Source organism: Heloderma suspectum, chromosome 4, assembly GCF_057233095.1.
Source record: "Heloderma suspectum isolate Gila_16-S chromosome 4, 16-S_ref, whole genome shotgun sequence".
Lineage (NCBI taxonomy): Eukaryota > Metazoa > Chordata > Lepidosauria > Squamata > Helodermatidae > Heloderma > Heloderma suspectum.
This window is the reverse complement of record NC_139461.1, coordinates 101,746,477-101,773,556: the sequence shown is the minus strand read 5'-3', so window position 1 is coordinate 101,773,556 and position 27,080 is coordinate 101,746,477. Positions and strand designations below refer to the sequence as shown.

At 41.6% G+C, this 27,080-nt stretch overlaps 1 protein-coding gene across 3 annotated transcripts in view; it reads right to left on the bottom strand.

Moving 5' to 3' along the window:
• Nucleotides 1–26,619, bottom strand: part of RIPOR2 (RHO family interacting cell polarization regulator 2) — a 119,769-nt gene extending 93,150 nt beyond the window's left edge. Inside the window, exon 1 of one of the 3 annotated variants that reach the window (XM_084850098.1) lies at nucleotides 26,432–26,619. In XM_084850098.1, the coding sequence (XP_084706224.1) occupies nucleotides 26,432–26,501 (70 nt within the window). In that variant the 5' untranslated portion in view covers nucleotides 26,502–26,619. The remainder of the gene's footprint in view (nucleotides 1–26,431) is intronic. The other 2 variants (XM_084850096.1, XM_084850097.1) reach the window with 2 other exon arrangements.
• Nucleotides 26,620–27,080: the final 461 nt, after the last annotated feature.

The following is a 27,080-nucleotide window of genomic DNA, read 5'->3' as shown; positions in this document are numbered from 1 at the left end:
AATTTCATGGCTACAGTCACCGTCTGCAGTGATCTTGGAGCCCAATAAAATAAAATCTGTCACTGCTTCCATTTCTTCCCCTTCTATATGCCAGGAAGTGATGGGGCCAGATGCCATGATCTTCGTTTTTTTAATGTTGAGTTTCAAACCAGCTTTGGCACTCTCCACTTTCACCCTCGACAAGAGGCTCTTTAGATTCTCTTCACTTTCTGCCATTAGGGTGGTATCATCTGCATATCTGAGGTTGTTGATAATTCCCCCAGCAATTTTAATTCCGACCTGTGATTCATACAACCCAGCATTTCTCATGATGTACTCTGCATATAAGTTAAATAAGCAGGGCAACAATATGCAGCCTTGTCGTACTCCTTTCCCAATTTTGAACCAATCGGTTGTTCCATGTCTGGTTCTGACTGTTGCTTCTTGACCCTCGTACAGGTTTCTCAGGAGACAGGTAAGGTGGTCTCGTACTCCCATCTCTTTAAGAATTTGCCACAGTTGGTTGTGATCCACACAATCAAAGGCTTTAGCGTAGTCAATGAAGCAGAAATTGACGTTTTTCTGGAATTCTCTTGCTTTCTCCATGATCCAGCAAATGTTGGCAATTTGATCTATAGTTCCTCTGCCTCTTTGAAACCCAGCTTGTACTTCTGGTAGTTCTCGGTTCACATACTGCTGAAGCCTAGCTTGTAGGATTTCGAGCATAACCTTGCTGGCATGTGAAATGAGCGCAATTGTACGGTAGTTTGAAGACTCTTTGGCATTGCCCTTCTTTGGAATTGGAATGTAAACTGACCTTTTCCAGTCTTGTGGCCACTGTTGAGTGTTCCAAATTTGTTGGCATATTGAGTGCAGCACTTTAACAGCATCATCTTTTAGGATTTTAAATAGCTCAGCTGGAATACTGTCATCTCCACTAGCTTTGTGCTTCCTAAGGCCCACTTGACTTCACTCTCTAGGGTGTCCGGCTCTAGTTCAGTGACCGCACTATCATGGCTATCAGGGACATTCATATCTTTCCTGTATAGTTCTTCTGTGTATTCTTTCCACCTCTTCTTAATCTCATCTGCTTCTGTTAGGTGCCTGCCTTCTTTGTCCTTTATCATGCCCATCTTTGCACAAAACGTTCCCTTGAGATCTCCGATCTTCTTGAAAAGATCTCTAGTCTTTCCCATTCTATTCTTTTCCTCAATTTCTTTGCATTGTTCATTTAAGAAGGCCTTCTTGTCTCTCCTTGCTATTCTCTGGAACTCTGCATTCAGTTGGGTATATCTTCCCCTTTCTCTCTTGCTTTTCGCTTCCCTTCTTTCCTCAGCTACTTGTAAAGCCTCATCAGACAGCCACTACTGTGGCTTAAATAACCCTGATTCCCCCTCAAACAACCCCTGTTACCCAGGTTCAGATGACATGACGAACCATGGCAAACCCTCACTGGGGGTTAAATATTCAAAATGGCCACCAGTACATGCCACAACCCACAGTGGGTTAAATAAGCCACAGTGGACTGCTGTGATTGTTTAAACCCACCATCTTGTGTTTTTGGAAACCACTATGAATGCAAAGCATGTGGTTCAAGCACAGGAAAGAGCATTCTCTACCCAGCATAGTCTTCCTGCTACCTCTTTATCATGTTCTTCAAAACTGTTTCCATTCAAGAATGAAATCTGTGAACTGCCCAGAGAGTTCAGCTAATGGGCGGTTAAGGGTTAAGTTTGAAGGAAGGAGAGACAGGAGAGTGAGATAAGGAGAGGCCTTCTTTTACACATGTGTTCTTCTTCCTTTTTCTCCTTGCTTGTAATCCTGCCAAGCAGAATGGGTAGAAGGAAGAAAGGGCTGCCAAGTTGTTATTTTGTACCGCTAAGGGGGTTGGATTTGGCTCAGGGACCAAGAGTTGCCAACCCCTAGCTTAAGGCCAGCCCTGCATGTAGATCAGGAAGGTGCAGCATAGGGACCTCTAACTCAGCACTGTGTCTTAGCTAGGTCTGGCAGTTAGCACAGCACAGTTTCTCTAAGCGGAAAGGAACTTTCCCCCTTCCCATGCCACCCTCACTGAGCACATCCCTGCCTTTGTTTCTTCTGAAAAGAAGTTTTGCTGCTGAATCCCAATTAGCTGTGGACAAATACAAATGATAATGCTTCTAATTCGGACTGTTCTTTGCTAAAGTCTTCTGGTGTGTGGCAGCAGCTAAGTAATGCAAAAGCACTGCTTTAAAAATATGCAGCTTGAAAAGTAGAAGACTACCGGCATTTAGGAAGACAGATGGACAAATGGCTATAACCACCATGACCACCACACATATTTCCACAAAGGCAGCAAAACAATCACAAAGCAGAAGGGTCAGAAGATTCAAATGTTTTGCATGGTTTATTTAAATGTAAAGAATACTGTGACTCTACGATGCAATGCATTTGATTCAGTTTTACTCAGATGGTACCCTTAGATTGAATGGGGAAAGGCATGAAAGGCTTTTATCCACATCCTAACTGATAATATCATAAAAGCTTGGTGCAACAAAAGCCTAAGGAAATCCTGGGTGATTGAAAAGCTCCATTTAATAAGGCATGACTCAAATATTTCTCCCTACAAAGGCAGACTGATTTTTAGAGAAGCCACACTATATGGAGGAGGCTTCTCCAAAGATCAGCCAGGACACAATTCACTGAGATGTTCCGCTGCTCAAGTCCTGCTGAAATGAGTGGGAGCTTGAGCAGGAGAACCTTTCAGTGAATTGTGCTCAAAACGTGTAACTGTGCACAGGATTTCTTCAAGCTCCTTCAAATACCATTAATGTGCTACTGATAATGAGAGAGTTGTCAAGGGGCACTTAGAGTGATGCAATAGGTTTCTGTTCTATGGAGTTGTGGAAAACAACAAACCAAGGTCTGTCAGTTACAGGACTATAACATTCCAAAGCCCGGAACAAGCCTTTTCACTCGACATAATAAGGGGGCATCTGGCAATGCTTTAACAGGCTGAAACAACAATAGCCAATTTTATCAGTAAAGCCACATACAACATCATTGCTGATGGTGGGGTGAATGGGAATCCACACTGAAAATACAATCTTGATTACTACTATCCCTCATATTTTCAAATATTTGTTTGTTTTTCTTCACATGGTACCTGGGCTTCCAGGCAAAATGGCTCATCAAAGTATTGACTAGCTAGCGTTCTGTGTGAAAAGGCAACTTTGATAAACTGAGGAGAACCTTTTCACATCATTAACTTGATATATTATCAGTGTTAAACATCTGTTATTTCTTCCCATAATAATACATATGTCCATATTTTACTCTCTTACACATGTGTTCTTACCCAGAATACTCATCAGACTTATGATTCTGCTACATTTAAAACAGAATAATCATACCGAAGACTTTGGAACACTGCATTAATTCAATAACACCCTATAAATACATGCCATGCCACACTATTTAACAGTGACAATATTTCCACGCTTTATTTCCTTACAGAAACTGACATCCAAATGTCACAGTGAAACAGTGTTGAATTGAAACATTCTGTAAGAATTTTATGACTAGGAAAAGATGACACAAAATACTACTACAGCACAGGTCCATATCCAACACTACAATATTTGGAAGGAACATGCAAGATAGTCTTCACGAGTCAGAAAATTAAGGGGGAGAGAGGGAAAAAAAGCACCCACCTAAATGCACAGATTCACACTCATAGTAGGGAAGTTGAATACACTGGTTTGCAACCCCAAAGTTCCTCTTCTACAGTCGATCGTCATGAAAGCAGCAGTAGGACCTGAGTAGCAGTCTGTACTGCTGTCTAGTTGCAGCCAGCCCTGGTTTAGTTAGTGTTTCTGATTTAAATGGCCGGGGGGGGGGGGGAATCTGTTGGGAGGGAGGTAAAGGGGAGAAAGCAGCAGTCACTAGCTTGTGCTCAGTCATTAGCTGGTCTGACTCACTCTTCTGCCAGCAGAAGCATCAGCGATTCTGTTACCCTGGTAAAGTTACAGTAGCGAAGAGAGAGAATGTGTGTGAGAGGAAGAAACAAGGGAGGAGAGGGGGTAGGTGGTTGCAGTGTCTGACTCTAGCATCATCTGTGCTGTGACTATAAAGATCATTGAAACAGCTGTTTGTCAGAGACTTAACTAGCTGCTATAGGTGAGGAGGGCTTTCCCATTTCTCTTCATTTGATCACTCTGGCATTCTTGTCTCCTCTACAAATATTTATGTAATGCAGTCCCCCACATCTCAGTGGAGCCTTGAGTTTATTTTTTACACGGTGGTGAGAGGGGATGCCACGGCAAACCGCCAAGTTCAATCTCCAACGCAGACACTGTTTTTCCAGCAGTGTAGACAATTATCTCAAACTTCCTTGTGTCTGATTATATCTGATAGTTTCTGGTTGGAGGATGCACAACCTCTTGAATAAATAAGATGGGGAAAAACAGAGGCTGAATCAGCATCAGAATTCACATCAGAATGTGCATCTGAATGTAGATATTTGTCAGCACTGTATTACTTCCAGTAATATAAACAACAAAGAATCTTGCGGCACTAACAGATTTATTGTGGCATAAGCTGTCATGAATTAGAATCCACAGTGGTCTCTAGTCCACAAAAGCATATGCCACAACCAATCTGCTAATCTTTAAGGTGCCACAAGACCCTTTGTTTCTGCTACAACAGACTAACACAGCCACCTCTCTGGAACTTGTTACCTCAGAAAGTCCCAATAGTATGTGCATTTTGGTATTGCCATCCACAAGTAGTGCAGCTAGTCATACATAATTATGCACAACTAAATCTGGATCATGAGTTGTAATGCTTGTATTCTGCCACTAGTGTCACCATAACGTTTGCTTTATCATTACCTTCGGCAGCGTTGTAGTGGTACCTAGTGATTGTACACAGCATTTGCCTTCACAGAAGAGTTGTCCACTGAATAAAGAGAGTCTTGAATGTATCTTTCTATTACTATTGATTATAGGACAGCAAGAATGTCTCCAGTATGTTCCTTGGGAACATACTGAAGTTAGTTTAGACAAGCAAGCAACCACATGGGAGAAACAGAAAAAGATAAACAGAAAAATCAGTGACATAAACTGTGGTTTGAGACCTTTTCTCCCTTTTAATTTATAGCCTGAGTGCTAGGAAAACACAGTGGGTTGGATGCAATGGTGGCTGTCTGCCAACAGAATGGAAACTGCTAGTGGAAAGGATTTCCCCTCCCTCCTGTGCACTCTCTGCTCTAGACGGTTGTGGGAGCTTGCCAGATTTGTGGACTGTGTGAGGAGCTGCAGCAGGGAGAGCAAAGGGAAGTCCGCTCACGTGACATTGGATTTAGCCCAGTGATTCCAGAAAAGAAGTGCATCCTTCAGGAAAAACACGTTAACTTGTGTGCAACAACTGCACATCTCAGTACAAAATCCATGTGTGCCACAGCAATTGTGAAGGACATATGGATGAATTACTCACCACTAGTCTCTTTAAAATGCATAGAAGCAGTTGGTTGGCCACTATGGTAACAGAATGCTGGATTAGATGGACCCTTGGTCTGATACAGCATGGGTCTTCTTATGTTCTTATAAGTGGTGACTGTGAAAGCATTGAGTGCTTGATATTCCATGCTTTTTAAAGGAACTAAGAGGCGAGCAAAGCACACGATCTCTCACTGATGTGCATGTTGATGTGTACAGTGATGAAAAATACAAGTCTTCCTCACATCTGTATTGTCCTGCCCAACTACAGAAGTGTTCACCTGTCAATGCTTTCATAGTGGTAAGCAACAATAAAGCTACCTCCCCTTTCCTTGGAGCAATGCCCTGCCCTTTTTGTTTGTTTACCCTTGGATTTATTTTATGTTTTAACATTGGTGTAGGAGAGGTAAAGGCTGCCATCTCCAGAGTGTTCATCTAGTCAGATTTTTAAATGGGGGACAAGCACTTACTATGTGAGGACAGTATATCAAAGTGTTAGCAATAAAATGGTACCCAAGGGGGACTCACTCAAGACTTAAAAACAGCTGGGGCATGTTTGATCATGAAGAAGCTTAGCCCTGGCCTAATCTTAAAAACACTTTCCTGTCATTTAAAGCATTGCTTCCATTAGTATAAGAAGTTCTGGTGGGCTTGTTTTTGTGGGACTGCTGAAAGTATATGACATTTTTAAGCTGCTAATTGTGCACCTAATATGCCTCAATTTACTATTGGATTTTTACAGTATGGATCCAAGATGTACTAACTTTCCCTGGGCTACACATTTTCTGGGCAGCTTTAGAATGGTAGTGCTGTTTGTCTCCCAACTTTGTCTCTATCCTACCTGTGTGCACAACCTACAAGCTATCCCTGGGGAAAGTTTTCAGTATAATTTTTCAGTAGCAAATGCAGAAAGGTAATACCTCCTTTTTCTTCTTTCAGTCCCTTTCTGTAGTGTTACATACTGCCAAACCCCCAAGAAGCCTCAATAGCTCTGCAACAAACATCAAGATGCAATGTTGACTAGCCCTAACCTTCCATTCTGTATCCCTGACACAGGGCTGCATTTGAAAGAATCATTCATTTCACATGTATCTTGTTCTGCTAATTCAGTAGAAAATGCCAGAAAATTCTGCCTCTCTCCACAATTAGACAGGCATAAAAGCTCCTATTGTATTGCTACTGTAATAGTACTACTATACCTATGAATTATTCACTCTATTGAAGAGGAATCTGCCATTGCATTAAAATAGGTCACCAAGGATGCCACCAAGTGCATGGAGTGAGAAACACAAACGCAAGGTTTGCCTTGGGCAACTGAAGGAAAGCAAGCTTGCCAAAGCCAAACTGTGTTATAAGTAACTCTGAACTATATTACATTTGCATTAATGCAAATGAGCTCTTCTACACTAACATTACCAACACAAGATTTGAATGCTTTGCATCTTCAATCACACCAGTGCCTAAAAAGCATTCTGCATTAAGACTTTTCCATCTGCACTAATTACTAGGAGTTGGAGCCAAGTGAAATTTGTTGCATTTAGGTCCTGTTGAAATCAATGGAGCTTAAGTTAAGTCACGACTAACTTTTCACACTGGCTGGTTCACATGTAATGGCTGCAAATCACGAGTTAATTAATTAAACCATGATTTGTTTCAGCACATGCAAGGCACATGCCAACTATCTCTTTAAATATGCAGCTCTGATCAGCCCAATCAGGGGTTGTTCCATGACACCTGAACCCAGACACTATGGGTTGATCATGGGTTAAACAAACCAGAGTTAACCTACAGTTAGTTGTCAGGATAACTTTGGGTTGTTTAACGCACAATTTACCCATAGTGTAAATATGTCCGTGTTCGTATGTCACAGAGCAAATTCCAATCAGGCTGATCAGTGGTTGAATATTCAACATGGTGGTGGTATGCGTGCAGCACACACCACAGCAAACCATGGGTTAATTAATTAATTAATCCATTATTTCCCCCATTACATTCAAACAGGCCCATTTATTTCAATGAGAACTAAATGCAAGTAACAGAATCCAACATGTAATTTCCCCTGGGGAAACAATTTGTGATTAATTCTCATTAATATTTGGAAAATGTGTGATGAGAATAGCAAAAGCATGGAAAATATATGCTAAGACTCCCAGGAACAATAATTATAACAACTGTAATAATATATTATTATGGTTCCTACTGCTAAATTTATTGTTACTACTACTAATATCACCATTTATTTATTTGTTTGTTTATTTATTTACAGCCTACCCTCACCAATTGGTATTTCATACAATATTATAAAATGCAACTGTCACTCAATGCACTAAAAACACAAAGAAAAAGATAGAGCTGACACAAAGGCCGAGCCAACACTAAAGCCCCTGAAATCACTAAAATGTTGTGATTCATGGTGCACCATTTTTGTTTCCCACTGCTGCCAATACATGTATGAACTGCCACAACTTAACTGGGGTTGCAAATAATGCATTTTGTGTCACCAGTTATTCCTTGTGCTATTTCTCCTCCTCCCCCCGCCACCCCTTTTTTATGGCAGAAGAAAAGAACTCACAAGTCGGCTTGATAGAACTGTACATTCCAATTTCTGTAATGCTTAGCAACCAGAAAAGGCTGGAGCAGTCTTTGTACACTGTGTGTGTGCGTGTGTGCGTGTGCGCGCGCGCGCATGTAGAGTGAGTGTTCTGTGTTCTTTAATTAATATGCCACGAAAGCATCTGGAAGCCTGTTATGTTTTGTTTCAAAAGTCAGATATGTATAAAGGTCATCAATGTAAATGTAACACTGAGTTCTAATGCTACAGGTACTATATTCTCATCTTTTTTTCCCTGCAAGAAGCAGAAGGGACTACTCCATTGTGTGTAAATAATTAGCTTTCAGGAGGCCTTTTGCTGTGCCTTTCACTGAGATACATAAATCAGGGCTGTGTGTTTTCTGACTATGTATTCTGAGCATGGCATATATTACAGAATCATATAGATTCAGGCACAGAACCTCAAGCCTTTACAATCTTAGCTTTTAAAAATAACTCAGCATGGCCCAACAAAAACAATTCAGCAAGATTATAGCCCATGTTTATGGAAAAGGCTTGAAAATATGAAAGCAGATGCTAAGGGACTGATTAAAGGATACAGTGGTAAGAACATTTCACTCTTAGTCTTGGGTGCTGCCTATTGCCTTTTGCTTCCTTCTCTACCAAACAAGTCCTTGCAAAACACACACACACACACACACGCACGCACACACACCCCCCCCCCAAACCTCAAACCCTATGATGCCTGTTGAGGATCAGTATTAACTGACTGTTTTGCAAAGCTATAAATTACCAGTGGGCAAGGTGCCTAGCAGCACAATCCTATGAATGTCTACTCAGAAGTAAGTCCTCTTGAACTCAACAGGACTTCCTTCCAGGTAAGTATGCACAGAATTGCAGCCTAGTGATCTGCTCAACACAGTCTGCATAATTACTAGAGTGATATGGCTAAACTGAGGATGTTTAGAAAGGAGGAAAAAACAAGTTTAAAACTGAGGCAAGAAATGTAATGAAATACTATTAAATATCACCAGTTACTCTAGCCTCCCCATTTCCCCACGTACACACTGCAGACTTACTAGTGGCAGTACACTACTGGTAATAACTACAGACATTTAAGAGAAAGAAACAACTGTTAACTACAGACACTACCATTTTTTTATTTTTGGTCAAGAACAGTCATGCTATCTTGAGATTCTGCTTGAGATTCTGAAAACAAGAATGGAATTAACCAAACCTGCCAACTAACTTTCAGCAGAACTGAGAGCCGACTGTGAAATGAAGTTTGCATGAAACATCCTGCATGTTATGTGGCCCAGTAGCATGCAGCACTCCACACAGTTCTGATGCACTGCATTGAGGGTTTGTATACCAGCCACACTAGGAATGCTCCATGTACTTTGCAGGGGTGCAGTGAAAAAGACACCATGTGGAGGATATTTCAAGTGGTTCCTGAATGAGTGGCACTCTATGTAGAGTAGACCAACCCTGTAAGACTACTATCTCCCCCACCACTTTGGGATCTAGCAAACTGTTTGATTGCTTCAACCAATTTCTGGTCTTAAAATGTTGAAGAGAAAAAAGCCCAGTTCTATCCCATCCTTTATCTCTGTGTACTGAAGGGGGTGGGGGATGGAGGAATCGGATAGCTCCATCCTGTTTGACTCTACTACAAAGGGAAATCCCCTTGCCAGAGCTCCTAGCCAGCACAAGTCTGCAACAGCATTAAATGCTAGAGAGCCACGCTGTAGTACTTGGGATGGGGCACAACACAGGGGCAGCTGCCTGGCCCCACCTCCACCTTGAAAATACATGCTGGGATATGCTTCATGAGAGTTCTTTCACAGAAATGAAGCAGCATTTAGTGCCGCAGGAAATGGCAACGTTTAGTTATGCTGGAACAAGGGAAGAGGGCTCTCCTAGATGAGTTCTAGTACTGGCATTTTGGTATTAGGTCATATGTTTTACTGCTTCAACACAGAAGGGTTTTAGGCTCAGCCTCTTAGGGCACTATCCTATGGCCGCTAGTCAGCAGCTAGATGGCCATAGGATAGGTCAGTTCCCGGGAACCGACCTCGGAGCCCGCGCTCTGAGGTCGGTTCCCTGAGAACTGACCTTCACCACCTCCTGTGCTGCCTTGTAGGCAGCAAGGAATGGCCCCACACTCCACACTCGGAAGGGGAGCGTGGAGTGGCGAAAACAGGGAGTTCCTGGGGACATGCCAGGGCAGAGAAGATGGAAATCCAGCATGACACATCCAACATGTCGTCCAGCTGCTGCTTCCCACGCTCCAACTTCCTGTGGCTAGACAGCCAAAATCGGCTGTCTAGCCACAAATGCAGGGTGGCTGAAGTGTGGAGGGGACGATCCCTTCCACATTTCCCCTACCCTGCTGTCAGGGTGGACACTGAGCCCATAGAATCCCAGAGTAGTTCTGATTCTGAGGAAGAGCAGTTGCTCCTGGGAGAGGAGCACGCTCCTCTTTCCCAGGACCAATAGCTGACAGAGATTCCTCCCACCAGCATTCCTAGTTTAGATAGCAGTCCAGGGAGTGACCAAGCGCGGATAGCAAACTTGGTGGATGCGCGACGCAGACGCAGAGAGTGGCGCCAGATGGAGGGCGCAGAAAGGAGGCGTAGTGCCAGGTTGGCGCGCAAACAACGGCTGCGCCCAGAGGATCCAAGGGAAAAGGGGAGGGACTTTCCCTAGTCCTTAAGTTCAGGGGTCTGCCAGTAATTCCCTTTCAAACGGGGACCAACTGTTCCAACTTAGGGCATAGGTACTGTGCTGCTCAGATCTAGTTGCCAACGGTATAGTTGTTAAGTTGTAAAAGAAGAATAAAACTTTGAAAGGAATCCCTTTGTCTGTGTCTGGACTTGGCTACTGGATTAGACTGAGAGAGGCCTCCAAGGAGTCCTTGACACCTGCATTGGATAGGTGGTCGCCTCTGAGGTCGGAGGCAGCCGCCTATCCCAGTAGGATTGCTCCCTTAATCACTGTGTTAAACTTGCTTTTAAGAATGCAAACTGAATGAATGCAAATAGTTGGCCTAGATTTGGCTTTGCATAGTCAGGGGACAAGGGCCTCAAGATGGGGGAAGATTGTGCAGGTACAATACACCCATTTTTTATTATTTATGAGAAACTTGTTATTTTCTTTGTTTTTAAAGAAAATAAGTGAGGCCCACAGCTATGCAATAAACTATGAAAGTTTTCCATACAATGACATTATTCTGTCTGTTGGAACATAGAGATTAAAAGTAAATAAGGGAGCAATCCTATGGCCACTAGAGAGCAGCTAGACGGCCATAGGATATGTCGTTTTCCAGGAACCAACCTCGGACCCCATGCTCCGATGTCAGTTCCCAAAGAACTGACCTTCCTGACAGCCCCATCCTCCACACTCGCAAGAGGAGTGCCGAGCAGCCAGAAAGTGGAATGGCTGGGGGCGTTCCAGGGCCGGGAGAGCGTAACTGCATGCACGACACATCTTCCTTCCCCGCTCCATGCTCCCGCTGCTAGACAGCCACAATCGGCTGTCTAGCCAAAAATGCAAGGCAGGAGGAACACGGAGGGAACGATCCCCTCTGTGCTTCTCCTGCCCTGCTTCGGTTAGGCGGTCGCCTCCGAGTTCAGAGGCAGCCACCTATCTAAATAGGATTGTGCCCTAAATTGACAAGGCAGCATCAGAAATAACCTATGTCATTTATCTTCTTGGCATTGATTAATAGAAACACTTTTCTAACTTATGACCCCAATGCTATTATCAGCATTCAAAGCGATTAGTGAGAGCAACCACTATGCTAATCATATGCTTGTGTTCCTACTGAACTAACCCCTCTTGCTTTGTGATAAGTGGTGGGAATGGAAGGAGACATTTAAAGAGGAGAAGGCATGAAGAAGCATGGATGCTAAGTAAAAAGGGAAATCTATGCCAGTGAATGCATTGTCAAAATTCCCACTAATTTAACACAACTGAAGTGCACCTAGTATATACTGAAACAAGTCTAAAGGACTAGAATTCTCTACTAGAACAATGCAAATTTTGCAACTAGAAACCCCAATGTATGGCTGAGAAAATTATGCTGACTGGACATGCATTTTATTTGCATACTTTATTCAGCTGGTTTAATTTTTTGTAGAGTATAAATGTGTGTGGGGGGTGGGGGGAGATGGAACCTGTCATGGCTCAGCGGTGCAGCACTTGCTTTGCATGTAGAAGGTCCCAGGTTTGATCCGTGGCATCTCTAGATAAGGCAGGAAGAATTCCTACCTGAAACGCTGGAGAGCCACAGCCAGCCAGTGTTGACAATACAGGGCCACGTGAACTAATGGTCTGTCTCAGTATAAGTCAGCTTCCCAAGTTCCTATAAGTTGAAGGGAGGCCAGGATAACTGCTACAGTGTAGTATAAGGCCCAGGCCCTATTGGAAGAGACACTGGGAATCGCTTAGTGAAATCGTACCATATGTGGAAGCCTAGGTATGCTGGTATGCATGAGGGGTCATTTTTCTCTACACATCTGGGAATGTTACTGTGTGTGGGCAAACTAAGTTTGGAGACAGAAAACAGCTTTGCAGACAGTTGAAGGTGGTACAAAATACGTTCACATTCCAATGTCATGTATAAACAAGTTTTGTAGGGCTTCAAATACTTGCAAAACCTATCAGAGAAGACACTGGGATGAGTATTTACATATGAAACAGTGATTGTCCGAATCATACCACTCCCAACAATGAAAAAAAAAACACCTGTGTATCCCTGGCGATGTAGTGGGGCCAGGCTCACAGGATTGAAGCACTGGAATTTTTAGATTAGCAGGGACAATGATGTCATCCGTCAACATCCTCAGGGGTCCCTCTTCCCTCTGAGGTTAGCTCAGAAGCTTCTAACACTCACACAACAGTTTTGTTCATGAAGACAAAAAATTGTGTTCTTTAGGGCACAATCCTATGCATGTTAAGACAAAAAAAAAAAGCCCTACAACTACCAGAATCCCCCAGCCAAGCATGCTAGCTGGGGGATGCTAGGAGCTGTAGGACTTTTTTCTGTCTAAACATACATAGGATTGCACCTTTATGCTTTTTTTTTTTTTTAACCATTTCACAGATAAGCCTCTACAACTAGAACTCTTAAGTGGCGAAACGGAATCGAATTAACTAAGAAAGCTGTTTTTGATGTTGCTAATGCAGATAAAATAACCATTTGCTTGTTAGTATATCCAAAAGAGATAATAAAATTATACTGTAAGATGCTAGGTAAGATGATCATGATTTAAATTAACTATAAATGCTAATCTTAATAAGTTATACCGCATCTTTACATCTTCACTTTTGTAACTTCACTCCGAGCTGTTTCTACAGCCATGAAATAAAAAGAGAGAAAGAGACTGAAGAGTGAAAGAGGATTTAGAACATGGCCTACTTATGTTAAATGCACTCATTTCTCAGGATTTTAACACGAAGACTATTAATAAACATATGGGGAAAATTTTACAGAAGATTGACTGTGACCAGAGTGAATTTGAAAACATAGTTTAACTGAAACCCTTGAGAAAGCATTAACATGTTACACCGTGATGGACATACAGGATGGACACACAGCACAGGTTCAGCAAAGTCAAATGTTGTGGCAAGCAGCACTGTTTGGCACACGTGCAGCATTACTGAAGATACATATATAAAAATGTTAATGTATCTGTGTATCATTTTGAAGTTATATTTGCTTAAATTGCCAATAAGTCAGATTGCAATCCTAACTGCTAAACGTTGATGGCTGGGGGACGTTAGGATGATGCATTGGTGCCCTTCCACCAACCTCTGCTGGCAGAGAGGATTGCTACCAAGGAGGGTCCCTGCCATGATGGAGACACCCACCGCACCCAGGTGGGCAGACGGCTCCCACTGGTGGTTCTCCAACCAGTGTTGCCAAGCAAAATGGCCTAAACAGGATGTTTTGTGGGTGGGGCAGGGAAGGATTTTCCCCAGAACGATCCAGGGCATCTCTACATCAGCCTAAAATCCTGCATTTAAAATGGAGGTTTCTGTTTCCGTTTTAAATCCAGGATCATAACGACTCCCTTTTTCACCCGCTTCCTTCTCCCCCTCCCCTTTCCCCCTCCTTCTCCCTGTATCTTTCATTGATCTTGCTCCTCTTCTTGCTGCTTTAACTCTTTTCACAGAGGAAACTGAAGCAGAACACAACAGGTTAATTTGATAGCTCATTATCTGCGATCTATTTAAAAACAGAACAAAGGGCATTTAGTGCAGGAGACGCCTTGGAGGGTCATGGCGTCATGTAAAGAGCCCACAAACTTCCATGAGGGAGCAATCTCAATCACAGGATAAAAGCTCCGTGTGAAGAAAGCCCAATCTGGACCTGTCAGCAACAACAGTCCTGGTGCTGGCATATCTAATCCTCTCCATCCACCAATTATTGTCAGTGAAGGAGGAATTGGAAATTCAAGGGTCCACGAGGCTGAAAAGCCCACCAAAACCATCCCGCCCACCTTCCACCTGGTTGGCGCAAGCCAGCAGGGACAGAGACAGGGTGGGACAGCCACCTCATCACTCCCCCCAGGCCCATGCAGGAAAGCTCTGCCGAAGTATCTTTTTAATGTATTAGCTTTATGTATTAGCTGCCAGCTTTGATTTGCTCTATATACATAATATTATAAGCAGGGTAAGATGTAGGTGTAATAATTTTGGGACTGCCTCAAAATTAACCGAACACTTATGAACAATTAAAATGGAATGGAAACATGTTTATTGTCCTAAGGCTTTGCTAGCTTTAAATGATCTTATGCTGGTTCACACTGTGCTTTTATGGCTTTGGTTCATTCTATGATCATACACTGTTATTATGATGATTTTGTTATGGTTTTTGTATTTTATTTCTGATGTGTATTTGTATTTTAACTCTTTGATGGAAATTGCCTTGGGAGGGCATTTCCCCAAAAGGCAGCTTGTAGATATTTCAAATAAAACAAGAAAACAAATAAAAGACTCATCTTAAAATCCCATGCATATATATTAAGTTCCACCACTAAGCCAAGCAAACTCTGACTCAGGCATGTAGTGCAGGGGACTGGCTTACTTCATATCCCACTTACAGTGTAATCCTATGCACATCTACTCAACAGTAAGTCTCTCTGAGTTCAATGAAGCTTACTCCCAGGAAAGGGGGTATAGGTTTAGTGCAGCCTTAATTTTAATCTCAGAAAGTCTCTCCTCACCCAATCCAGACCAATAATGGTGAAACAATTCCTCACCTCTAGGAGGGCAACTGCTTTCTCAAAGTTTTGAGGGTTTAGAATTCTTTAGTAATGGCTGAAAGCATATTTTGGTAATGGGTATTGGAGATAATAGCAAGAAGCAGATAATAGCCTATTTGGAAGGAGGCTGACTCAACCATCCCAGTTTAGGAATTATTTCCAGAGGGGTAGCCATGGTAGTTTGTTGCAAAAACAAGAAGTCTTGAAACACCTTAATAACTTAACAAATATATTATGGCATAAGTTTTTGTGGACTACAGTCCACTTCATCAGATGCATGAACTGTTTCCTGCATTACCAGTATATATTCATATGGTTGGGGCAGGTGGGATGCAATTTTAAACAGTAAAGTCCACCACTACCACCCCCAATCATGTTTCAGAAAATTTTCTAGCAAAATTTTATTTCAGACTTGTACTGAATAGTTAGTCTTATGAAGTTTTTTCTTTAGGGGGACACTTTAGAGGAGAGATAAAATGTTTTACCTCTTGTTGTTTTTGAAGTAAACTAATCACATGCACAAGATTGCCATTTTGCACTGAACTTTCGTATTACATCATGGAATTTATTGGTGAAGGACAGAGACAGGACTGGGAAGGGTTAATTGCAAAAGCACTTTACTAGAATCCAACATAACACTGAACCTGTTGCACAAATTTGTTACTTTGTTACTTCCTCTTAGCTAAGAGTAGAGGAAGGAAAAAAGCAAGCAATGGCACAACTACACATTGCAACATCACTGCAATTTATGTAAACTAGATTGCATTTATATTTTTGGATTTCTCAGTGACTTCCCACCACGCATGAATCTTGGGAGATGCTACCATAGCCACACCCTGGTCATGACACGAGATTTTTTTACTTTGTAACATGTAGTAAATGTTTTAAATAATGTGCTTCCATATTTGACATTTACAATGTCATGCGGAAGGCTTCAAGACCAACAGCCTTTCTTATGTGGTAAATATCAGCTGTCAACATATGGAGGAGCATTCATAAGAACTATTTGCCATTGAAACTGAAGAGGTAAGATAACATAGTGATGACTTCACCAGACTGAAAGTAACAATGTGGAATTTGGGCTTCAGATACCTAGCAGGTGGTGAGCCAAATTCAAAACATGCTGGGAATGAAGAAGTTGACTTTTCAATTCCCAGTTATCTTCTTAAGGCTCTGTCTGGCCTTTTTTGTTTGTTTGCTTGTTCTAGCTCTCCAGTCTTCATTCCTCCAGTGTTCAGATCACACTTCAAAAATATTGCACAGCTCCAAGACTTTTTGTCATCCGCAACCACTTCAGACACTGGACTGTCGTGGACATAATTTTCCCAGCTTCCTAAACCATGACTGAGGAAACTGGGAATGAACACCGGGCCCTTGAGCTCCTCCCTCACTCTCCCCTTCATGTGCCAGCTTTGACACAGGGATCCTGTTCTCTTTAAACCACAGTTCCCTGTTATGTCTGAAACAGGGAAGAGTGGTTTAATATCAATTTACTAATCAGGATCTTAAATTATGATCCTGGTTTAGATCCTGGTTAATAAACCAACATTAAAGCCAAGTTTAATGGTTTATTAAGCCAGGAAACATGATGTCTGAACTGGCTCACTACGTCCAATCTTGTAGGCAGCCCAAAGGCATCTGTCTGGCCACTGCTGGAAACAGAACGCTGGACTAGATGGATCCCTGGACCGATCCAGCAGGGCTCTTCTTATGTCCTTTATGCACAAAGAAGCCTTCCCTTCCAACATGCCAACTTTCCCACTTGTTGCCCTGAGAAAGAGTGCATGGAAAGTGTATGTCAATCCTAATTTATACCCAAGGCATATCACTGGTACATTTATCATCTGAAAAGACAACTGGAAGCAGTAATGCTGGGACACATTGTGCGTAGCAAAATAACTGTTAGTGTGCCATGATAATTAACCCCCTTTCAGTCTGCCAGAATGATAATTCAGGTTTGTCTTTCTATCAGATGTGGCTAGATCACTTAATAATTCCTGATATAGATATGCGACAGAATGATCTGCCCTTAAAGAGAGGATTGTTGTTGCATCTCTGAAACTCTTGTGAGAAGACACGCCCAGGACATTGACTCATACAGAGATCCAGGGGATTGGACTCCTCTGAGTGAAATTCTTACTCTGCTAGATTCGATAAAGAAAACCTTTTCAGGTGTGAATGTGAAGTGTGCCTCCAATTTTAATTCAGAAAAAGGAGATCACAGATAGCAGATGTCTGCAAATCACTGGTCTGATATTGCCCTTAGAATTCCATTGCATCTCCTACCGCTAATACAATCATCCTTGAAACATTCTCAAATAAGTAGTAGCTTCCCTGACAATCACAGTCTAAGAAGTAAGAAGTCTCTAAAGGCCACAAGTACAGAAAAAATCTACAAACCACCACTTAACTCCACAGATCCCCCAGAAATACTATATGAAAACCAATTGATTCTTGGCACAATTCAAAGTGTGGTTAGGTGACTGCCTTTAAAACCTTAAATGACTTGAATCCACAATACAAGGGAATGTTCCTACCATATGAGCTTGTCAGATCTTTTTGATCTTGAGACTGTAGTCGATCAGAAACTGAATGTGAATCAGCAGTGTGATGCAGCTACAAAATGGCTAATGCAATTTTAGGTTTCATGAATAAAACCACTGTTTCCAAATCACAAGATGTAATAGTTCCACTTTATTCTGAAATGGTCAGACCTCAGCTAGAGAACTGTCCAGTTCTGGGTGCTACATTTTAAGAAGTGATATAGGCGAATTGGAACAGGTTCAGAGAAGGACAACAAAGATGGTCAAGAGTATGGAAAGTCCTATGAGGAAAGGTTGAAGAACTGAGTATGTTTAGCCTGGAGAAGCCAAAGGGGAGACAGGATAGCATTCCTCAAATATCTGAAGGGCTGCCACACAGAAGAGGCAAACACTTGTTCTCTGCTACCTCAGAGGGCAGGGTGTGATCTAAAGACTGTACATTACAGCAGGGTAGATTTTGGACAAATCTACTGTTTGACAATGGAACCAATTAACTAGCGGGGTGGTGGGCTCTCCCTCGCTGAAGCTCTTCAACCAGAGGCTGAACAGCTGTCTGTTGGAGGTGTTTAGCTCTGGACTTCCTGCATTGAGAGGAGGTTGGGCAAGGGGGCCTACAAATCCCTATGATTCTATTTGCTATAATTTATAACAATGGGAAAAGAGTGTTGGTTCAAATTACATCAGAAAAAGGATGGTAGGAACAAGTTCAGTCCCGAGTTGAGAAAAGTGTGTTTTCTTTCACCATGTTTTCTTCGCTCTGTCCCCACAGCTGGATAAATCCAGTTTATTTATGTCACCTATTCTCTCATCAAGTACTGATACTATTATATATTTGGGAATAAAATCAGTAAATCCATATCACATCAAATGCTACTGATGAGCAGTATAAAATACTGTGGTTTAAAGACCTTTAATATAGTAAAAGCAAAACAAAAACATGCCCCTCCCAGCAGTGATAAAAATTGTTTTGAAGCCTTTACTTTAAATGCAGTAAATTTAAAAAATCAGTATTTGTACTTAAAATATGATGGCTCATACACTGTTTGAACAGAATTCCCCAGCAATCTCAGATCAGTGGGAACCACTCAGAAAGCAAAAATCATCCAAAGTTGGATAGGTTTCTGATGTGGAGACAAAATCCAACACAATGTCAAGGCATTGGTTCATACACTACCTGGCATGGAGAAACAGTATGGCAGCCTTCCCCAACCTGAACCCTCCAGATGTGTTGGACTACAACTACCATCATCCCAAGCCAACAGGTATATGCTGGCTGAGGATGACGGGAGAAGAGCCAGCACATCTGGAGAGCTCCAGGTTGGGAAAAGTTGCATTAGGGTCTTCCGCCTCCACTGCACAGATGATATTAACATTATGAGTTGGGGCCTCCACTTGACTGCCTGATCATGCAGAAGCCTAGTTTGGGGATTTCTCCATCCTTTTTGAGGAAGAGAAATTATGTGGAAGAGTCTCTCTCCATGCAGTTGGGCATTCAGTCAGACGGTATCGTCTCAGACAGGCACATTATCTCCAGATGGAGGGGAGGAATGCATCATTTCTTCACAATGTGAAGATCACACGTGATGTATGAAGCAGGGCAAAGTTTGTAAAGATATTCATTGAAGAAGGCCTACATTTGTGTGCATGTAAAGCCTTTCACAAGGGCCATCCTCTTTTTCAGCAAGTGTGTGTAAAGGCAGAGAGACATAAATGGCTTTCTTCACACCTTCACTCTGTGGGAAGGCAGAGGATGAGAGTACAGGAAGATGCTCTGAAACTGGTGGCAGAAAAGATTCTCCAGAGCTTCAGGTTTCTTTCAAGGGACCTATATTCAGCAGGGACTTATAAAAATCTGTTATGAAAAGTATATTCTGCAGGAAATCTTAGTTGCCTTGGTGATGAACTGCAAAGCATTTCCCTTTCTTTTCACAGGAGTCCAGGGTGTTCCATATGCATTCATGTTCCCTGGGAGTGTGATATAAACTAAAGGGTTAGGCAGAGGAGTGATGAGCTGCGAAAGCTTTCAGGACAAATTGCTCTCAGCCTCCCAACAAGTAGAATAATTTTCACACTGGACTGCCATAGAATCAGTGCCAAAGAATACATAGTAACATTCCAGTGGTCTCATGGGAATGAGAGATGTTGGAAATATTATTTTTAATGATAAATTGTAGGAACATGAAGGGCTGCCTGTTAAAAAAACCCACAAACCACTTTTCATAAAATGCATAGAATTTGAAAGGTTTATATGTATTTTAAATCAATATGATATATTATTCATGGAAAATGCAAAATTCTGGGGGGTTAAACATTGCTTAATGGGAGGATTGCTTGCTCATTGTTGGGAGGAGAGGTTGAGATCCAGGTAATTCTGTTGTTCTGGAGGTGAAGAAATAGAAGAAAGTTCACCCAAGCAAGGATACTGAAAAGGGCACTGAAAAGAAGCCATTTATTAAGCATAGGGTTTGTTTCAGTTCAAATCAGAATCCTTTCCCTGCTCTGCAAAATCAGCCTAAATATTCCCTAGCTTGGTCTCTTCGGGGCTTATAATAAATACCATTATGGACTGCTGACAAGCTTAAATATCTTTAAACTAAGGAAATGTCCAGTTCAAAAACTGTAACTCAAGCTCCAAACCTAAGTAGGCCTCATTGTCCACAGTGGGACTTCCGAGTATAGATTCAGAGGATTTGATTGTAAGAAGACAGAACTTCAGCTAAAATGTCTTATCAATTTCTCTAGATAAGAGTCAGCAACTCAGTTGGCCAAAGGATGGTTCTGAGAAAGGGTTATGCAGTAGTGATGTGCCAGTTCCCCAGCCTCCTTCCCTCAAAGTGGCCTACCAGCGTGCTCCTTTGTCATAGCTGCCATTCCCTAAATACTTTTCTCCCACTTCTGGATAGATAACATGAAGTGGCAGTGGGCAGGTGAGAACTTTAGTCCAAAGCCAGAACAATCCAAATCTCCTCATGGAAGGCTAGGCTCTACAATAAAGTTGGTATCACCTGTCAGTAAGGCCCTCACAGGTATGGAACATTTGGATGGTATGAGGCCATTGACTTGTCTGAAAGATCCTCTCAAAAGGCAGCTCAGCAGTGTTTTTCTGCCTTACCAGAATGCATATGAGAAGGGCATACGATAAAATGCATATGAAATACACTCAGAATCCCAATGTGTTTTTCCCCTTTACAAATGAGGATTTTAAAAAAACGGTGCCTCAATTAAAAATTGGTAGAGACACCAGGGGACAGATAAAATTGCTTTGGGAGGCTGGCCTCTTGGCTGCTAGTTGATCATCACTGCTCTCGAGGATTAAAAAAGACAAGCAGCCATTACTGGGTCATGCAATGTGTCTAAGGAACCCTTAGAGGGGAAAAGATATATACGGACATACATTATTTATGTTTTTGTGGTCACTTACAAGGGAAAGCCTATTTATTATTTCTGTTACCTTTCTGTGCATTTCTATATTTTTTGAAAGTTTCTCTTTTAATATGGAATTTTTAACATGAAATTTTATGGAAATGTTTTGAACTTTTTAAACAGCACTTCCTTAGATTTTCTTAAAACCTCATTAACTGTTAATGATCTTCATGAACAATATATTTTTAACTACCAGTGATCACATTATCACATATTTTCACTAATTTAAAGTAAAAGGACTCTTTATTCTCTTAATGGCAATGTTATTCATGTCCTTTATATCCAAGAATGAGGCCTCAACCTATAAAATACTTACTGAGCTTCAAAGAAGGAATTTAGAGAGACAAAAATACAACTTATAAATTTTTAAACCATACCATCCAAATTCAATGCAATTACAGTCCTGGAAGGAGCTTCTCAACAGAAGGCAAAGCAGAACATGGCTGCATGACCCAGTAAGCAAATCAGCTCCAGGCAATAAACTACCTGTGGGGTTTAGGAGCAGGTCCCAGAGTCCTCTGGAACACCCACCCCTGGGGGACGCATACATGTTCAACTTTTGGCATCCAGAAGTTCTAAAAACTTTCCTGGTTCAAAATGCTTTATATTTTGCATCTTAATACATGTGATTTAATGGGTACTTTTATCAGGCTATGATTGTTATCTGTTTATCAGATGCTTGTAGCTAAAGATTTAGCTAGTTATTTCAAATCAATAAAGCAATTCTCAACGTTCCTCAACTCTGCAGCTCCTAGCCACATCTACCTCTTTCCTCTGTCCAGTTTGAGTTCCAAATCTTCTATTCTAGATAGTTGCCTCTGGCCATCTTCATTTCTTGCATTCTCCTAAACTACTCCCTCTTCCAATTTTCCATTCCTAGGTCCCTGTTTCTTTTACCTCTCTTTTCCTAGAACCTTCTGCCTGCTCTCTTCCATCTCTCTCTTGGAACAAGCAGCTCAAGCAATGGGTAACAATGACCCTTATAGAAGCTAAGCCAATGGCAATCACTGGCATTTCTCTGGCAGAGACATTTGAACAAATCACTGCTAGAGACTTTTGTCACCACAGCCACCACAAAATCCCCTCATGCATTACAATTTTAAAAAAGAAGTGTTTGGGGGTATGCACACATGTCTTTGTGGTTATCCTGCAGAAGGGGTGTTGAAAACTGCTTTGAATTAATTTAAAGAAGCAGGATATAGCTAATATTAAATAAAAATACATAAATAAATGAAAGAACCTCTGGGATTTCTGGTGGCAAGTTGCAGACTAATTATTTCCTCAAATATATTTGATGTAAATACCTAGAGTACTCTGGAATGTTTGAGAAAATTGTGTGTCATCATCATGGAAACAGCTGAAAAATGGCTCATGTAACATAAGAACATCCACACAAGTTACTCAGCTGGAAAAATGGCAAGAATGGGAACAATTAAGGCCCAACTGGCAAGTATAGGCCTGGAACTGAGTAGCTGTCTCATAGGCATTGCAGTCATTGCTATAAATTAAAGTCTAATATTAATTCATTTCTATGTCATAACACAAGTCTAATAATACTAACACAGATTAACTAAGGTATGTGTTTTTAGGAATCATCCCCCTAGATAGCTAGAATAAGTTCATCGTCATTTAGTTTTCTTTGTAATATCTGGTGTTGGGTCTTATTGTGGTTAGCTATGTGAAATAACAGAAATGTTACTGAGCCAGAGCAGAACCTCCTAACAAATGTCCACCAACATAAAAAACATAATAGCCTGATGCTTACAAGGAGGATATGAATATATGTATTGCTCAGTGCATTTCCACACGTGCAGAGGTTTGTCTGGCCTGGAGATGTTTAAATTGCCTCCCAAATAATGACAGCATGTAGAGAAGTACAGAAATGTTTACTAAGCTTTGTTGTAAAAAATCAAACAGTACCTCTCTCAATAGTAGTTCACTCTCTAGTGACTGACAGAATTCTATGGTGATAAGGGAAATAGCAAAACAAACAAACAAACTGCACCCTATAACAAACCCTTTTGAAAAAACTTGAAGCAATTACCTCCTGCAGTTTCTTTAGTTCCTGTACCAAATGATTGCCTTGTGCAGGTGCTTTCACTTCTGACATTTGCTCGGTTTGAAACCAGAAGTGAGTGCACTTTGTTGATGGGCAAAGTAATCCAGAGTAAGTGATTAGAAACAAACTTTTCCTACCCAGCTGTGTAAGGAGTTATTTTTGTCACCTATTTTATATATCTCTAGCTGTCAGGCATACATACGTACATACTTGACAATAGACTAAAGAAAAGTCATCGCCAGCTGTTCAGAAGGAAGTAGAACAAAGTTATTCATATAATTTGAATTCTTATGGATTAAGCACATGTGATTAAAGAGAATAAGAACACAGAGGCACAAAACCCCTTGGCAAGAGTAAACTGTGTAACAAACCAGTAAGTAAAAACATATGCTTCCACCTGGGAAAACTGTTTTTCCCCCCAACTGTTGTAGTAGTGGTGGGTGACTTGATCTCACAACTTGGTGAGGTATGACTTAAGTGGTATGCTATACCTCATGCAGAAGTATATAAACCTGTTGTATGAAAGATCTGATACACCACAGAGTTCTGCTTCTTATTGCAGTGTGGAAATGAGTCTCATGCACATCTACATTGGCGACAAATTCTACCAAAATCTTGATGGGCACTGTTTGTCCCTCTTGTCCTTTCAAAAAGAAATATAGGAATTGTTTGGATTCTTGGGCAGGGCTGGCCCTACCTTTAGGCAGAGTGAGTGGCAACATCTGAATGTCCCTCTTGCCCCTCTGGCTATCCTCCTCTATTGGAGGACAGAGCTACATTTACCACTCAGCCTGTCCTGGGCCCAAACATCTGCCTCAGATGCAGTGGAGGATGCTACCCTGTCACCAATCTTAAAGTAATATTCAAACTGCCAGTCCAGTTGGCTTATGGAGGGGGGAGGGGGCACCATCTTGTCCTTTGCCTCAGGCAGCAGCAATATGTCTTAGGCTGACCCTGTTCTTGGGCTCTTGTGTATCTAGTACCAGACCAAATTTATTGTCCACCTGTGACTGAGCCAACACTCCTGTGTAAACCTACCATGTTAAGGATGATATTGTCAAGCAAAACTCTGAAATATTTCAGAATAGCCTATCAAACCCACATGATACTGCTTCTAATGCCCTTCCACTATTTGGGGTTTTAAGAGTATGACATTTCAGCAAGTTGTGCATTTTGATTTTTTAAAAATATATTGGTAGGCGTGTAGCCAGTGCAGAACTACCCTGTAAAACCCACTGATTTCAAATCTGTATAACATTATTGATGCGATTTTTGCAAATTGACCTACTTCCATAAGGCCTCCCTTCCCAGGTTCTGATAAAGTATGTAACTGCCTTTATCTAAGATGCTTGGGTCACACAAACTTACAAGTGTGGTGTCAGCAGCCAATTTGGTGGGGCAAATGACAGGGCCCATGAGCCACAGAGGACCCACCTGGGCTGACACTGGCATCCATTTAGGTGAAACAGCTGGGTGAAGCAGCTATAATTGCCACCATCTTAATTCGCCCAGAATGCCTCTTGGCCTCGATGTAGCGCTCTCAGGCATTCTGGGGAAATTATGATGGCAGCAGCTGCGGCACCTGGCATTTTTCTTATTGGATGGTGGTGGGCACCAGGCTGCCCAAACCATCCATCCCCACGGCTGCCTGCAGCACCAGTGCCCACCTCTCTGTCCCCTGGTAAACTCACTGGGGCCTCTTGTTCAGGCCTCTGAAACCTGATGCCAGCCCTGCCAATTTAAATCCCCCTAAGCAGGTAAATTATAATGGTCAATTTACTTGTTGCAACTGGTGGCCTTCCATGCTAATTCATCTGAAGCCAAAACTGTTGTGATCTAAGAGGGCTGTCACCACTCCTTGTGGCCCCTTCACAGGGGACAGAAAGCATCTCCACTTGGGAAATCCTGAATTACAGCATTAGTGAATTTGCTCATCCGTGTTGACCAAGCAAAATTTCTTTAAAAATAAATGTCCAGGTTCTGTGTTAAAAGAGTATCACATTTTAAATTAGACCCTTCAAACAAGAATGCTTAACATTTATATGGACTAATCCAAGTGTTTATAGCAATTTACACATACACACAATAGCATTAATATAGTGTTTCCCCTAAGTGTTCCAGGTACACTATAGAGCAGCCTCCCTGAGACTGCTATTTTTGGATTATAACTCCCACCATGATGGGAGTTATAGTCCAAAACATCCTGAGAGCATCAAGTTGAGGAAGGCTGCTATAAATTATAGGCCAATATTATTAGCTCCTGAGATGAGAGACTGATGCTAAGAGACAGTGGTTTGCTTGTCTAAAGCCCACTGTGAGTTCATGACCAAGCTGAGGTGTCAACTGCGGACCGCAGCTTCTGACACATCAGCCTAGCCACCACAGTGGTCTCTGAGCTTTATGCTGAAATTCTATGCAAATCCTAATATTTAAAGACATTTTGCTCTGACAGAAAAGCAAAGGAGATGATATGTATAGATACCATTCTCCATTGCCTCCACCTTTTTGTAATCCATCTGAAAATGAACATAGGGCAGTTGGAAAATGCTTCCATTCTGAAATTGCAGAGGAATGATCTATATGAACTGTTTAAGCCAGCAGAGTTGCACTGAAGCTGCCCTAATTCCTCTTACTTGTATTCTGAACATGAAATCACTAGGGCTTGCTAGTGTCAGTACAACTGTAAGAGCTACTGCTTTAATGATGTGTGGACTGCAAGCAACTATAGATATTTAGTGTTTGCATCATTGTTACAGCATGTCACTTTAACACACCTATGTAATGCTAAATAGACTTAACAGAGAGTGACTCAGAGGTGGAACTCAAAGGGTTCCACCTCTGAGTAAATATTCATTGGATATGGCTGCAAGAATATCTTAGAGTCCATTGCTCTCTTTTGAAATAAGCTCCCTCTGTAATTAATATGAATTTCATTCATTATTATATTACATCCACAATGCTTTCATTTTTTTCTTTAATAGGGAGAAGGCATCCTTTTGTGGCGTGTTAGCCCCTATATGTTCCCTGGGTCTCAATAACACTTGATCCTTTTCCTTCAAGAAAAATAATGTGCTGACACCCCATCTTCAGCCTCAACAAAAGGAGCAGCTTTATAAGAGATGATTTACCTTCACAGATGATATCCTCTGCTTCATCAAGCACAGCCAGATCTTCCTCTTCCAGATGCATCATGGCCATGAGTAAGCTGAACAGCTACTGAACTGAATGCTGAAGCTCCTTTCAATATTACAGCCGGGCTATTTCCTTGCACAGGCTTCCTAAACATTTTGGCGGTGGTGGTGTCAGTTTCCGCATCTGCACAACTAAAACAGCCTCATTTACATGAACATAGTAGCTTCTCTTTTTCTTTCTTTTTCTCTCCTCATCTGTAGCTTTTGAGGTTTGCTGAAGTATTTCTCTTTGTGCAGGAGGACAAAAATGGATGGGGAAATGCAAACAATTGGGCCTCAGAATGCACAGTGAATTAATTCCACTCTGCTAATCCACTTTTAAAAGGCTCTGGAGAAAAGAGCTCAGTTACATAATTAATGCATTGTTTAAAGGCAAAAAGCGTGGTTATATTAATTCTGTATTTCCATATTGATTAGAAATGTGTGATCTTTCATGTTCTGTGAATTTCAAAAGCTTGCACATACTCAGAAAGAGAAAATGCTCATGTGTATTACTGAATGTAAGCCTCTTCATATGGAAGGCATTTTCATGTTGGAAATGATTCGCAACTGCAGTGCTTGCACTTTTTAACAGCACATGCATATG